At 36.4% G+C, this 17,386-nt stretch overlaps 1 protein-coding gene across 2 annotated transcripts in view; it reads right to left on the minus strand.

Moving 5' to 3' along the window:
* Positions 1-1,578: 1,578 nt before the first annotated feature.
* LOC138046238 (replication factor C subunit 5-like) overlaps positions 1,579-17,386 on the minus strand; it is a 17,789-nt gene continuing 1,981 nt past the window's right edge. Inside the window, exons 2-6 of one of the 2 annotated variants that reach the window (XM_068892917.1) lie at positions 13,893-13,957; positions 11,543-11,679; positions 6,148-6,227; positions 5,196-5,269; positions 1,579-1,742 (exon numbers count right to left, since the gene is read on the minus strand). In XM_068892917.1, coding sequence (XP_068749018.1) covers positions 1,579-1,742; positions 5,196-5,269; positions 6,148-6,227; positions 11,543-11,679; positions 13,893-13,957 — 520 coding nt within the window. Of the gene's footprint in view, positions 1,743-5,195; positions 5,270-6,147; positions 6,228-8,469; positions 8,825-11,542; positions 11,680-13,892; positions 13,958-17,386 lie in introns of those variants that run through there. The other variant, XM_068892918.1, reaches the window with a different exon arrangement.

The raw sequence follows: 17,386 nt of genomic DNA on the forward strand, positions 1-17,386 counted from the left end.
TGAAGCCAAATTACAGTCAAATGTATGAAAAAGATGGTGCAGTTACATAGGACTCGGCAACTGAGTGACGCTTTACTTTGGAAGCCAAGACATGAACGACACACGCCTGGAAAGCTAAGGAACATATATCTAGACCAATTTATAGGTGCAGATACTGGAGCAGGAAAGAAGAATTACCAAATGTCATAAATTGCAAAATTGGTGGGAATTGTTGTTCCATTTTACGAGCTTACACGCGAGTTATCGTGCGTCGATTTTCACGTGATATTGCAATCATTTGTCACATGTTTTTCTTCAAATGAAACGTTGTCGTTCGTCATAACAGAAATGAATATGTTACGAATATGACAAGCCGGCCTGACCTCATGATGATGATGATGAAAAACCTTGGTACCTAAAAGCCTGGTTAAAGAGAATTCATTTTCCCAGAACTGTTGCTTGAAGTTCTCCTTTCACTAGTAACCTTTTTACCTATCCTTTTTTTTGGCCACCATGGTCAGAAAACCCATGGTGGCTACTAACCCCAGATAACTTGACTGAGGATGAACTGCAAATAACCTCAAGGAAATTGCAAAAGAAAATTAATCATTTTTACATTCCTCTTAAGTTTGGATTAGTAACGATGTCTTCGCATGCATTCTCGTCACCAGAGTCTCGGATCGACCCGAGGCTCTGGGAAATTCTACATGTAAATGTATGTAGGAGAACATGCGCCGTTGCGTTTTTATAGCCAAAAATTGGCTATTCTCGGGATTTTTCGAGATTAAAATGTCTATAAAAATCGACGTCTCGATCAGTTTTACTGGTCTTCTTCAGGTTGTTAAAAGTTTTTTCAATATGGCGGATTGTTTTTCGATGTTCAACTTGGTAACCGCACGTGTCGTTTCGTGACCATTACACGACGTAAATGATTGGCTATTTGAACCTTACGGCGCCTACTCACTCCTCGTGCTAACATAAATGCACCAATTATTTCAGTGAGACGCTTTTGATTGTTCTTCACGAAAACCAATGAGAAGACACTATGATTCAGGGTTCCCCAAAGCTCTTGCCAAGAAAAGAGCTGCGGGATCGAGATTGGCTGTCTTTGCAACCACTTGATAACTGCAGTTCATATATATAATCACTTGACCTTGTTAAGAAGAATCTAATTTGAAGGGTTCTCAGCACGGTATTGCACGGCAGATAAGGAAAGGAAAAGAATAGGAAAAGAAATTTATTCAAATGTCTAGTCTTCTAGTGCTGGAGCACTAACTAATTGGGGACACTGTAAACTGAAATCCAGAAATTAACACAAATCAAAGCAAAGTTTAAAACTAAGGAGAGATTGGTGATGTATTGCACATTGATCAACCTCATTAAAAATTAATAATAATCACAGCTGTTCCTGAACCCCAAAATTATTCACCATTGATAAATTATGTACAGGGAATTGCACATGTACACGTATCGTAATATACTCAAGGGAACACTTTGTAACGCGTATCAAAAATTGTCCTGCATCTAATTTCGTACTTTTTTGAACACAATTATATGTAACATCAATTATCATTACGGAGATGTAGTGTATCACCAAACTCACCCCTCGGTGCTGATAACATGTTGAAGCCGAGTTGTCATCTGCTCATTGTCAAGAGGCCCAAACCGAAACCGTGTGCAGCGTGACTGAAGTGCTGGAATGATCTTAGTGAGGTAGTTACAAATCAAACAGAACCTTGTGTTCTCAGTAAATTTCTCCATCACTGCAAGAAACGCACATTTTTTGGTTTGGTAACAAATATGTGCAGAATTTAAACTAAAAATAGTACCAGTACTTGAAATGAACAAAAAGAAAAAAAACAGGTTGTCCTTGTTTCAAAAGATGGGCAGCAAAACCTGTGAATTTGGTTGCTCATTAGCAAACCCCCTGCGATTAAATGCATGCCACGTTGAGATGTAATCACATCGTGATCGAGCTTGAATATCCCATAGTCCATAGTATGCCCTAAGGTTTTTCATGGAAGTCTGGGCATTTTGAAAATGGCATCCATTGCCTACATACTTGTGATAATAATTAAGCAATAGAAGACTTTTTCCGTGTTTACATAGCCTCATCTAAACACGAGGGGGAGTTGGGAGAGTTTGAGACAGTTACTGTATCCAAACGCGAGACGCTGTCAAGGGTTTGCATAACTGTCGAGAATTCTCTCAAATCCCCGAGTGTTTAGACGAGGCTATGTAAACATGGAAAAAAGTCTTCTCTTGCTTTTATAAAAATATTTCTCAAAAATAATTCCACAAATGAAAGCTTTTTTACTTTTTGATTGAAACACATCTTCTTGATACACGCTCATATTTCCTACCAGCCAATCAAAATGCGTGTCTGACAACACATAACCAATCAAAATTCGTGTGATGTAACAGCCGTATTTACATACTTTCACCTAAACACAGCTATTGACCAATGAGTGCGCGCGTACTATCCTAATAGACCTTTTTACCGATACGGCGGCCATTTTGATTTCTATTGTTTCGAATAGCTATTATGGGATGCCCAGGGGGCAAATACATATTAATTTGCCCCCTGAGCATCCCATAATGTCTTTCGAAACAACAGAAATCAAAATGGCCGCCGTATCTGCAAAAAGGTCTATTATAACATGTATTAATTATTGCCTCTGGCATTTTCCTATCTGACAATGTTTTGCAAAAGCTGCAGATATTCAAAACACGGAAAAATACTCAGCTGCTGCAAATTACTTATTGTTAATTTCACAGTACTACTGGACATTGACAATTAAAAACTGACAAGTAAATCGGGTGCTGCTCATGATGAATTCATTGTCGCTTTTTGGGTACTACAGCATCTACATGTAGATACGTTGCTTAGACTAAACTGGACCTAACTGCAGTGCATGTACTGCCAGCAAGTTGTGAAGCAATCAGGAAACTGCAGGAACTTTTGCGGATCACTTATACCAAGTCTATCTATCTATCTTCTTCCTTTATTTAACGCAACGACAATTAAAGCTATAAGCATGTGGGATAGTCCACAACCAAAAGCTGAAACTTAAAGACTCTCAGCGATTAAACTACAGCTTAACAAGATAAAATAAAAGATTTATTAATACAATTAACTAATGATGTGATATGGGATTTTTTGACATGGCGATCATTTTGAGTTCTGCGGGACTGAAAACTCTTGTTTTGCACCCCTGAATTTGCTTCCAAACAGGGCGTGAACAAAACACAGGAACGGAACGGAACGGAATATACCGGAAGAAACCGGAATATGCGGAAAACACCGGAATGAAGAAGAATGGTACCGGAATATACATGTACAGGAACGAGTCGGAATGATACCGGAATGAGGCGGAATGACACCCAATAAACCTGAATGAACCTGAAAATGCCAAAATTTGGTGTTTTAGTTAGTGCCGACCGATTTTCGGTTGTTTCTGCCTTCTGACTGGTCAACTGTGAATTGGCCAAACCGGAAACTCATTTTCTCTTCTCGATTGTTGCCATCGAACCTGAACACAGTGTTTGCTTGTTTGAAGAAAGAAGAGTCAGAAGCACAGAACAAAGATCGATCGCTGATAATATATATATGCATGAAGAATATTTTTTTTTTGTTCCATGGAACAAAAAGTGAGAACAAATTGTCAGAACATAATTAACGTGACTCGTTCCAAGCCTTGTTACTTCCCCTTTAATGTAAACTGTTTTTTTTTCTTTCAGTCTCTCTATTTTGCATACTCATTCATTCACAGTCTGGGATGATGAAAAAATTAATTACGTTTTGTTCCCTCGTCATTCCGGTCCACGCTAATCAGCTTTATTCTGGTGTTCTTGTGGTTTATTCTCCCTTATTCTGGTGCCATTCCGCCTCGTTCCGGTATATCCCGGTACCATTCATGTTCATTCCGTTTCATTCCGGTGTCATTTGGTTTTATTCCAGAGTCATTCCACCTCATTCCGGCATATTCCGGTTTATTCCGTTCCGTTCCATTCCGTTCCTGTGTTTAGTAACGCCCCTTCCAAACACATCAAATAGAGGCTTGTGGGAGGAACTCTATCGTCTTTGACTAGCATCATTGGCCACTGGGTGACAAAGGTCCATGAATTAACATATTAAAATTCTTCATTCTATAATTCATCATTTCAAGGGATTGAGCATTAAAATTTACAACCCTTACAGTCACTTTTCCAAGATTTTGATAAAATACCTAATATCCATGCAGTTAAGAACAGATCCATTTGACAGTACGACAACATCCCATACGGCAGGGGCTTTTGCCTAAATTTTGAAGGAAAAGTTGGCTCGACAACCTAAGCTTAAGACTTGGACAACCATTTTTCCCTCAATACCCTATGGAAGTGAATTTCTTCAGAAAGATACAGGTGCTTTTCTCATTTGGTTTTCCATTCCGGACACTGTTTTCAGCAATGAACAGCCTTTATGGAGTATGGTATATATGACTTGGAACACGCGCGTGCGTGAGCACACTTTCGCTGATAGGACCTGGCACGTTTTAAACATTTACAAAATTCTGAGCATTGCCGCACTTTGTGCTCTAATGACTGTTTCAGCATCCTACATCACGCTTGTACCACCTTCCAACTTAAGATAAAAGAAACCATTCATATTCAATGGGAGAAACCTACACTTAATCATCAACTTTATCGCGTTAATTTAAAACTTTCTTTGTAATTTTTTACATTGTCATGTTTCCTTTTGTTCTTATAGTTACCGGTAATTAGCATTTTGGTTCACACTATATATTCAACAACTACTCACAGAACCCTATAAAATTATAAGTGTAGAACGGAGCGGCTTAAAAGAAGCTTTTTTCCTAGTGCAATTATTTAATTTATTTTATTGTAATTTTTAAATTTTACATAATTTTTAAATTGTAAATACACATTGTAATTCATTTTTAAATGCGAAAATGTGTTTTCAATAAACTATTCAAAAAAAAAAACTCTGTACTTTGTAATTTTAATAAACTGAAGATGACAGAAGTTTCTGTCGAAACATGTTTTTAAATTTAAAAAGTGTTGTGTTGTTTCTAAAAATATCGATTACATGTAGCTGAACCCTGTTTAAAAAATCTCCACTTGGAGTCTGTAATATGTTATTCTCCAGAAGACCATGAACTTGAATTACTTTTAATTACACTGTAAATTGCATTGTCTTATGCAATAATTCGTACCTCTGCGCAAGGCATTCTGTGCATCTTGAGTCATAGCATCTGCTTCATCCAATATCACAATCTTGAAACCAGATCTGCAGACACCATCAAAATAAAATCATCTGGTGTTTGAGTAAAATCTATACATGGACCTCTCTGGAGACAACGGGTTAATTTACAAACTGAAAGTGGTTCAGCGTTGTCTGTACTGTTATCGACAACGATATTCGTCATCACAGTGGTCAAAATGTTGTGGACTCAAGACGCGTAGCCGAGTAAGTCTACAACAAATTTGTTTTTTACCACAATATTCAACGCCAAAGAAAGTCTTTATTTCAGAGCGTGACCAAAATCATAACTCAAAGAAAGAGCAAGCGTTGTCTATAACTTTCTCGCAATGTGATTGGTTTATTTCCCAAAATGAGCGTTCCTGATTGGCTATTACATTGCGTGACAAATTGACGCAAGCATGATGCGAGCAGCGTTGTCTAGACTCTTATCGACAACAGCAAATTAGCCAATCAGATTGCGAGATTACAAGCAATTGTGGTAAAAAGGGGCATAGTTTTTGAGTATATTATGTACATGTAGATGTTGTTAACCCTCTGGCCCCAAAAGGTTTCAGGTGTCCCTCTCACAAGGGAGAGGGTTAGGTTGTCTAAGATATTTGTCTCTGCTTTGTCCACAACAAAGTTACTATAGGTTTCATTTTGCTAGTTTTTTGTAATAGCTGCTGAATTCATTTCAGTTATGTTTATGATGCTACATGTAGTCTAACTAACCAACAAGACTATTTCAGTCAAACCATCTAAGATTGTTCTTAGCTAAGCTACATGTATAAGCCTACTATTCTTAAAACAAAAGTTTAACAGTCAACTTGTCTTTTGAATGGGTGGCATGCAGTTGCATACAGTACTTGTATACAGGCGGCATGCATGTATATGAAGCCTGCAAAAGCAGAAGGTAGACATACTTAAAAATCGTCCTTGTGCTTGCAAAGCTAAGGATGGCTCCACGGACAATTCCTATGCCTCGATCATCTGAAGCATTCAACTGCAATAGGAGAGTACATGTTTAAGAATCACAATACTTCATTAACACACGTTGCAACTGGAATTGAACATAGATGTAACTGCTCAACATTGTGTTGAAAATGTACTTGAAAGGCAACTAGTTCATTGTGACTGTTCATTGCTTCCTGAATCTGTTAACCCATAAGAAAGTAACAATAGTGCTGAACCAGGAGACAACGACTTGAAGATTGCAACGTCTCACCTACATGTAATTTTATTTATCTTTACATTGAATGGCTTCTCTTGCAACCGGCTATCATTACTTCAGCCAATCAATGTGCACAGTTCGCTTATACATCTCACGAATACAAATTAAGCACAATGTTTTCTTTTTAGTTTACCCAGAAAATAACAATCTCAAGATAAGCAGGTCTATTAGTATCGTCTTGATAGTCAAACTTTACTGGCATCAATTAAAAGAGATGGCGCAGAGGTGAGAGCAGACTCAGCATCATAAGTGGGTTGAGTTTGTTGGTTTTTAAATCTGCTTTGAGAGGTTTTTCTCTGGGTGCTCTGGTTTTTTCCCCTCACCGCAAAACTCAACCAACATTGTATGGTTTGATATCAGTCGTTTCATTTGATTTCTGTATAATCAGAGCTAAATACATGTACAGTTGACACTTAAATAAAGTTCATTATTATTATTATTATTATCATTATCATTATCATTACCATTACCATTACCATTACCATTACCATTACCATTACCATTACCATTACCATTACCATTACCATTACCATTACCATTACCATTACCATTACCATTACCATACCATTACCATTACCATTACCATTACCATTACCATTACCATTACCATTACCATTACCATTACCATTACCATTACCATTACCATTACCATTACCATTACCATTACCATTACCATTACCATTACCATTACCATTACCATTACCATTACCATTACCATTACCATTACCATTACCATTACCATTACCATTACCATTACCATTACCATTACCATTACCATTACCATTACCATTACCATTACCATTACCATTACCATTACCATTACCATTACCATTACCATTACCATTACCATTACCATTACCATTACCATTACCATTACCATTACCATTACCATTACCATTACCATTACCATTACCATTACCATTACCATTACCATTACCATTACCATTACCATTACCATTACCATTACCATTACCATTACCATTACCATTACCATTACCATTACCATTACCATTACCATTACCATTACCATTACCATTACCATTACCATTACCATTACCATTACCATTACCATTATCATTATCATTATCATTATCATTATCATTATCATTACCATTACCATTACCATTACCATTACCATTACCATTACCATTATCATTATCATTATCATTATCATTATCATTATCATTACCATTACCATTACCATTACCATTATCATTATCATTATCATTATCATTATCATTACCATTATCATTATCATTATCATTATCATTACCATTATCATTACCATTATCATTACCATTATCATTATCATTATCATTATCATTACCATTATCATTATCATTATCATTATCATTATCATTATCATTATCATTACCATTATCATTATCATTATCATTATCATTACCATTATCATTATCATTATCATTATCATTATCATTATCATTAACGTTTTCAGCACTATTAATTGCTTCCTACACTCCCCTAGAACCGGAGCCATTCCTTGGTCCTGAGGTACCAGGGAAGTTTTTCATTTGATGGACAGAAACTTTCTGAGTGTGTGCACCATTCCTAGGAGGACGATCTTTTGCAGCTCATTGATGTTATGTACATGTACTAGCTCCAGGGATCTTTTCCAAATTCTGGTCCATTCCCTTTCTAATACATGTAAGTCCCAGAGCACCAACAATAACCAGCACAGTCTCCGTCTTCAGTCCCCACATTCTCGTAGTTTCAATCTCAAGGTCTTTTTATTTCGAGAGCATTTCAATGGCATTTGTTGAGGTGTTTCGGTCAGATACTACTGATACATGTATATCATAACTTTGCAACACCGGTTGGCATGGTCCTTGATCACTATATCAGGCTTGTTCGCTGGTGCAGCAGTCCCCAGCTATCAGTGTGAATCTGCATATCCCAGAGAATTGTGGCTCCTCCTCCTCCTCCTCATCATCATCAGCATCATCATTGTCTGCCACACACCATTCATACAAGTAGAAAGGGGAACTTGTTCCCCACAGCATCAAGCTACATCACATAGCCATAGGTGTCTAGGATCCTTTGCAAGATCTTTGCTGTGTCCATGCAACAAACAAGCTTTTTGAAGTAAAGCAATCAATCCAGGTGTTCTGATCTTCTCAACACACATTTTCGGATGTTTACTCACATTTCGCAGTGCCCCAATCACAACTGGGATGACAGATACTTTTTTGCATCCCAGATTTTTTTAAACTTCCATTCTTACATGTACAGGGGTACATGTATATGTACAGCTGTAGGTCCTGATAATGTTTAATCCTCTTCTGTTCTTTTTCTGCTATCCGTGTGGAAAAAGGACATGCCACATCGATGATGGTCAACAACCTTTCCACCTTTTACAAAACAACAATATCAGGTCTATTACGATCTAAATGATGCTCTGTCTGAATTCTAAAACCCCGCAAGATCTTCACCTGGTCATTTTCCATCACTGCCCCTGGGGAATGCATGGAAGATTACATGCAAATTATTTCTTGCACAGACACGGGTTTCAATAAAATTTCCTGCACATGGGTAGTTAAGGCAGTGCAAGTGGGTACATGTAGAAAAATTTGAAGGGCCAAAAGGCCCTTCCTTGGTAGGAGGGATCCTGAGGCATCCTCGTGAGGGAAATTTTGAAATTTAACACTCTCGGAGATGCATTTTCTTGCATTTTGGGGCAAACTTTGGTGTTTTTTCAGCATTATTACCAGGGGTTTCAATAACATAAATTTATATCAGGTGGGTAGTTAAAGTGATGTAAGCAGGTAGATTAATTGGAAGAAAGGCCCTTCCTTGTAGGGGGTCCAGGGGTCCTTCCATGGAAAATTTTTAAATTCAGCTGTCACAGATGCATTTTCCTGCATTCTAGGGCAAAATTGAGGCTTCCCTCCATTTTAAAACACCAGATCTATTTTCAATAAATTTAAACACAAAATTTTAATTAGCATGTATGCCTGTACTGACCTGTATTTTATTAAATCAATGCATTTTTTGTTGCACAAAATGTATACTCTACGTGTTGCTTACTTGATTTTCAACTGAAAAATATGTAGCAGTTATTTCTACAGCTTAACAAAATTAAATGGCAAACAGTTTACACAAGTACAACTTTCGTATAACATTAGCGAAAAAAAGTAAATTGATTTCTAGCCATGCAAAAAATATTCTTTCCTTTCTTCTGTAACTAACCTTCTAAAGGATTAACCTCCTTTGACCTTTTTTGTTGAAGTTCATGACCAAAAAATTAATACATGTATGCGAATGAACACGTTTGCCTTTTGTCCGCCATTACATAATTCACAAGCTTAAACCCAGTCTCTCTCTATCAGAAGTATGGGTATGAACCAGGCACATTTTGTTCTGTTTGAATCTCTATGATTTTCAACCTTTTTTTAATTTGCATAGTGTTTACTTTAATTCAAATTTACACTTGCATGGGCAGGACTAAAATTAATTAATTTTCACCTATTACATTTTTTATTTTGCAAGATTGTGGGGCATTGTGGGGTTCTTCATTGACAAGTAAAATCGTCTGGTGTTAGACAGAGTAAAATACTACAGTAAGTATGGCCAGTTTACACTGTAGGCTGGTTTAGGGTGGTTAAGTAGTGATGAACTTTATCATGCCCCATCGCATAGTCCTTAGGTGGGTATTCAGTTTGTCACAGGCGGGTAGTTCTACCCGCTACATGTACCTGAACGCTTATTGAAACCCCTGGAAATGATTACTGTATACTAATTTTTCAATAAATTTAGACACCTGTAGCACGAGTTACCTTTTTTTCAATCACATTTACATGTTAGTTAATTTCTCGACGAGTGCTAATGTTAACAGTTGCCTATAGCTTCAGAAAAAATTGCAAACACTCAGACCTCACGAACATGCATGAAAAGAAGACAAATGGATACTAACTACAGTTTATTGTAGTATTCTTCATCTTCACTTTCAAAAATGTAATTATTTCATCCCAGCTTTAACTAACCTTCTGAATGATTAATCTGCTTTGACCTCTATAAATTGTTGAGGTTCTTGATGAAAATATTATGATAACAGAAAACTTGATTGCAATTACTACAATGTATTTACATGATCGCTCTGACATTTTCAAGTAACAATAAGCGACTTACATGGATCAGTACATTTTATGATGTTTTCATGGCCAAAGCCTAGCTATTATTACACTCCCAGACAGACACGATTGAATTTAACCTTCATGTACATACATGTACAGTATTACACAATTATAATTAATTTTGTGGATATGATTGAGAAGTCCTCTCATAATGACTAGAATACTGATTAAGTTTTTTGGCCGGATGGAGAGGCTCTCAGGCAGGTGTTTGGCTCATCATAGGTGGGTAGTTCTACCTGCTACCTGGCCATTATTGAAACCTCTGACAGATTTCAATGAATGACTTGTGCAACCTAATTGTCATACATGTATCTCCAGTTCTTGAACTGTTTTCGTCATTATTATTATTATTATTATTATTATTATTATTATTATTATTATTATTATGATCATCATCATCTATTTCACTCAGTAAACATTGGTACTGGAGCTCTTGTCATAAATTTTCCTCTCGATCAAGTCAGTGACCTCAGACAGAGAGCACCTTTCACAGGGTATTACATGTAGCTGTACCAAGCAGCTCTAATTTCTGCAACGTCAAGACATGCTCTTTAATCCAAAGACTTTCAAGGTGGTGATGCAAATTCTTAGGAATGGAATCAAGGGCACCAATTATTACAGGATTATTAATATTATTATTAGACGTTAAAGATAGTGATCTAGAAATAGAGAAGGGTTAAGCAGGACTTCCCTAGACCTGACAGTTATAGATATTTTACTAGTGGATGTACATAGAAATTTTCCTTTTTTCAGTCTACAAAAAAAAAATAAATAAATAAAATAAAAATTATTATTATTATTATTATTATTATTATTACTGGGGTTATAACTCAGAGAAACACAATTGACCTCAATAATCACCCCAATCAATTTACAAAAATTTAATAATGCAGTAATACATGTAATTCAACTTTTATCCAAAAAAAAAGAGTTTACCTCAAGAACCATGGAGTTAAATTCACGGGGGGAGTAAATTTGTTTGGCAACAGCAAGAATGGTGGAGGTTTTTCCAGTTCCAGGTGGGCCATAGAACAAAAGATGGGGAAGACGTTCTTCATCGATAAACCTTTTGACTGTTGTGCAAAGGAGATAAATATATTAATTCCCATTTTTTATGTTTGCACTATCAATAACATTAAATAATAATTATTAATATTATTATGTAGGCAAACTGGTCCAAGATGAAAAGGAGAACTCTGATTGGTTCTCTGAACAGTCAGAATTTTGCATTACAGACCGCTAAGATGAACTGGTAACAAAGCAGCATACATAGGTTGCCAAACTGTTCCAAATTTTCTCTTTCCATTTTCTTGAACATAAAAACCAAAAAGCAAGAAATATTTTTTATTTAGGCATGCCAGAGTTCAAATACAAATCTGCCGTTAACAGAAGCAGGTACATGTAAAGAGGCAAGACTCCTGGAACAGAAAGCCCTGTGCAAGAGAGCCAATAATAATAAAAACCTTATTGAAGTAGCTTGTTTGGTCCGTACTGGGAAAATATACATTTAGTGTATCATAAACACCCGCAGATACATGTACATGTAAGCTGCACCCTGAATTTGGGACTTTAAAAGTCTTCTTCAACCACTAATGAACACTCACTATTAGCATACATACCGTATTTACCCGTGTATAAGTCGATCCCATGTATAAGTCGACCCCCATTTTTGATGGCAAAAAAAGCAATTTCTTAATTTCTTTGCTAAATGTTCATGGGATATTCTTCGATTTCTGGAACTGTGGATTCACAAACAATTAAGGGCCTCAAGCGCTTAATAGTTTTGTGGTTCAGCAGTTGTTGTATGTGCGGGCATTTTGTCCTTGAATTTCGAAAAAGTTCTCAGAAAATCGAACATGTAAACCTCAAACTAACCTGTTTCGTTGTTCAAGGATAAAGGGCTTTAGAGGATAAGCACAACATCACAGAAGCAGGAGTCAATCTTTGAAAATAACTTCAAAAACGATGCGAAATGTGCAAGGTTTAATTGGTGCTTGACTTATAATTTCTCACATGGCAAACAAAACAAAACTCATAAACCAAACAATAAAAAGTTTGCAAAAGCATTTAAATCATCCAGGTTTGTATAAAGAATAAAAAACAATCATTACCAACCAGCATTTTCAGGCAACACGAGTGACGATCATGCTTGCACGCAAACACGAGGAATTGTGCCAGGTTACTAAGCCGTTGAAGGATCGCGTTTTATTTGAAGAAACAAGAATGTTTTTTAGAGCTTTCCGCCTTTGGAAAACGAAAATTTCCAGTGTCTATTTCATATTTGTGCTTGTGATGCTTGTGAGTATCTTCAACATTTAAAGTAAAACAAATCCTTTTTCATTTCAACTGGAATTGCTTAATTACATTCATTTTGAAGTCTTTCGTCAGTCATTTTGAAGTATTTCGTCCACTGCGTTCGTTATGCCCAACGACCACATTATGATGTGTATTTTGAATAAATTATTTAGCTGGAACTTGGCTCGAAATCTTTGACCCATGTATAAGTCGAGGGCGATTTTTGGAGCTTCTTTTGAGGCCATAAAAGGTCAACTTATACACGGGTAAATACGGTACATTTTGTGTATTATTTGGAACGGAAAATACTTCAAAGTCTTACCCACAATTTTAGCACTTTAATATAATGAACACTGTTTCTACCAGTTTTGACATAATGACTGATCTTTTTCTGGAATTTGTTGACAGGAATTTCTTCATTCAACACCGTTTTTCCATAATTATAAATGTATTTACAACAAGAACGTGAGCAGAATGTTCATAGCTTAAAGTACAAACCAGGCATTAGATCTGATGCGAAGATGGAAACCTGGACACTAGAAGCAGCCTTTTTCCAATGTTCCTGCAGAAAAGCCGCACCCCTGATTTCTAGAAATGATTTTTGGAAAAAAGGTGCAGCTTATCTGCAGGTGTTTATGGTATTGGTTGTGTTCCCTTTTTGCAAGTTTATAAACTTGCAAAAAAAGGAGCTGCACCAATATTTTCCTCGTATGGACCTCACGCTAGTTCAATAACATCTATGACATTACTACAGGTAGCACAAGTTGGAGATCACACCCAAAAATTTACCTCTTAAAAACATTTTTTTTTTTCTAAATCAATTCAGCCAGAAATTACAAAAAAAAGGCACTTCTATTTTCTTTTTTTTTTTCGGTATAGAACTGCAGAAGCAGTGGTTAGTACATGTAAGTACTTTCATTGTTAACCAAATTTGATTAATCCAGGAGACATTTTTTGCTTCCCTGACAACTACTTTTGTCATTGGACTTACTTGTTGTGATTATATCCTTGTGAGAAATCAAATCTTCTAAACTGTTGGGTCTGTATTTCTCAACCCTGATAAGAAAAACAATACTGATTTGTTAGCACAACATGGCTTCCACTATAGCTCAGTCACTGTAAAGGTTGATTTTTCAAGTACTGTTTTTTTTTTCAAGGGATATGGATTACTTTGTTTCACCAAATACTTGATAGCCTATTTAGAAATAATAACAATAATACCGTGTATAAGTCGACCACCCATTTTCGATGGCAAAAAAACCCTTTGCTTAATTTCTTTGTTAAATATTCATGGCACACTAATCTTGTATACTTCTTCGATTTCTGGAACTGTGGATTCACAAAAAAATCAGGGCCTCAAGCGCTTAATAGTTTTGTGGTTCAGCAGTTGTTGTATATGCGGGCATTTTGGCCTTAAGTTTTAAAAAGGTTCTCAGAAAATTGAACATTGAACATTGTTTCGTTGTTCAAGGATAAAGGGCTTTAGAAAATAAGCACAACATAACAGAAGCAGGAGTCAATGATATAAAATAACTTCAAAAACAATGTGAAATGTGCAAGGTTTAATTGGTCCTTGACTTATAATTTCTCACATGACAAACAAAACAAAACTCATAAACCAAACAATCTGAAGTTTGCAAAAGCATTTAAATTAGCCAGGTTTGTATAAAGAATAACATGACGTATTGTGCCAGGTTACTAAGCCATTGAGGGATCGTGTCTTATTTGAAGAAACAGAAATGCCTTTTAGAGCTTTCCACCTTTGGAAAACGAAAATTTCCAGTGTCTTTTTCATTTTTGTGCTTGTGAGTATCTTCAACATTTAGAGTTGGACAAATCCTTTTCATTTCAACTGAACTGCTTACATTCATTTAAAGTCTTTTGTCCAATGCATTCATTATGCCCAAGACAACATTATGTATGTTAATTTTGAATAAATTATTTTGCTGGAACTTGGATCTAAATCTTTGACCTGTGTATAAGTGGAGGGCGATTTTTGGAGCTTCTTTTGAGGTCATAAAAGGTTGACTTATACACGGGGAAATGTGGTAATAATAATAATAATAATAATAATACACATTATTATTATTATTATTATTATCATCATCATCAACCACCTGTAAATTTAGTTATTGTACAGAAAACATACGAAACGAGTACAAATATCCTCAATATTAATTTTGTACAGTTAGTTATTTGTACATTAGAGAACTGGTTTGTCTAGCTGAGGTGCTGTCCTTTGCACCATGCTTGTCACATACAAAACTGTCACACATTCTCTGTTGTTTACAACATTTTTTACTTGTCTCTTGTATTTAAATTATGCCAAAGGTAATAATATGTAAATTGTATACGTGACTGAGATAACTGATATTTTTCAAGTAGAGAGGTTAAATACTTGATGTTTGCATCAAGTCGGAATTACCATGCTGGCTCCAGTTGTTCTAAGGCTGGATAACCTTTTATCCAGTGGATAGGTCACTATCCAGAATGCAAAATATACTTAACTGTTAAAGCTTGTCCAAGGTTTTCATACAATGTACTCTTACTTAGATGTGTCCAGGCTGTGCATATATTTCATGGTATCTAAAATGACCATTTTAGGTCATTCCTTGTGTTAGTAACTACAGATCAGGGCGTTACTAAACATAGGAATGGAACGGGACGGAATGGAACGGAATATACCAGAATCAACCGGAATATGCCAGAATGAGGTGGAATAACACCGGAATGAAACGAAATGAACAAGAATGGTACCGGAATATACATGTACCAGGATGAGGCGGAATAACACTGGAATGAACCAAAATCAACAAGAATTGTACGGGAATATTCCAGAACGAGCCTGAATGACTTCGGAATGACACCCCAATAAACCGGAATATAGCGGAATTAACCTGAAAATGCCAAAATTTGGTGTTTTAGTCAGTGCTGACCGATTTTCGGTTGTTTCCGTCAGCTCTTGTATCACGTGATTCTCTAAGGGAATTGCATGTGTCAGGTATATCCGTCGCTAAATGGATTATTATTTGTTGTGGAAGTAATATTTTTTTCGTGAACAAATACAGTAGCAAGAGAAACAGAATGTTATTCTAATTGTTATTTTCTATGGATCTTGGAGGACGCTTTCATTGCAAGTGCGAGTCAGAAAACCCATGAACATTTTCAGGTCAATTGTACATTGACCAATCACAATCATGTTCAGCAAACCACAAACTAATTACCGTTGCTGCTTGCCCCCTTCCCACAACCCACACGTTATGGACACATGCGGAAACTGACTTGTGCAAACCGAAAACTTTTTTTCTCTTCCCAATTGTTGGCAATAATGCCATCTAACCTGAACGCAGTGTTTCCTTGTTTGAAGAAAGAAGAGTCACAAGCACAGAAAAAAGATCAATCGCTAATAATAATTATATATTTATGTACATGAAAAATACTTTTGCTTTTCTTTCTGCTGAACAAAAAGTGAGTGGACCGCTTTGCAAATTGTGAGAATATACTGTTACTGGTTCCAGGTCTGTTACTTCCCCTTTAATGTAATTATCTTTTCTGTCAGTCTCTGCATACTCGTTCATTCATAGTCTACAATGATGAAAAATTATGTTTGTTCCCTTGTCATTCAGGTCTACTCTAATGAGCTTTATTCTGGTGTTCTCCTGGTTTATTCTGCCTTGTTCTGCAGGTGTTATTCCGCCTTCTGGCATATTCTGGTATATCCCGTTCCGTTCCATTCTGTCCCTGCGTTAAGTAACGGCCTATTACTGCCACAACAAATAATTATTCATTTAGCGACGGATATACCTATCAAATTTTTCTCATGACCGAAGTGCTCTAAATGTCACAAAAGGCTTAAAACACATGCAATTCCCTTAGGGAATCACGTGACACAACAAGAGCTGACCGTTATGCACTTATCAGCGGCTTTCCCAGGGGTCGACCCCAGGGCCCATAGGGGATTAGCAAGGGATTGGTGTATTTTGGTTCTTTTTTCATCCCGCGGTGTGGGGGGATTGGAAGGAATTTAGTCTTTATGCGGATACCCACGGGACTGTCCCACGGGGTTTTGTTGCGTTTGGGCTTCCTGTGTAAAGTTGATTATTATGGACCCAAAACATGTGCTGTATGAAAAATATTGTGTTTTGCTTTATTGCTGGCTTTTCTTATGGTAATAAAATTTTCACAATGCCAATCTACAAAGCCTGGGGTGCCAACAGAGACAAAAGAAAATACGTGGTTGCCAACAATTTTGAAGATTTTGTTTTAAAAGGTGAGAGTAGACTGATAATTTGTAGAATTTTATATAGCAAGCCATCAGAGTCGAATCAAGAGCGAATCAGAAGTCATGATGGCGGAATTTTATGTTTAAATACTTTCTCTTTCGCTTAACTATACACCCAGAAATTGATAATTGTTCACTTTGAACTTTGTGTGGAATTGTTTACTCGAAATTTTCAACCAAAACTTGTGTCTTGGAATCTGCGC

Source organism: Montipora capricornis, chromosome 4, assembly GCF_036669925.1.
Source record: "Montipora capricornis isolate CH-2021 chromosome 4, ASM3666992v2, whole genome shotgun sequence".
NCBI classification, from domain to species: Eukaryota; Metazoa; Cnidaria; class Anthozoa; order Scleractinia; family Acroporidae; genus Montipora; species Montipora capricornis.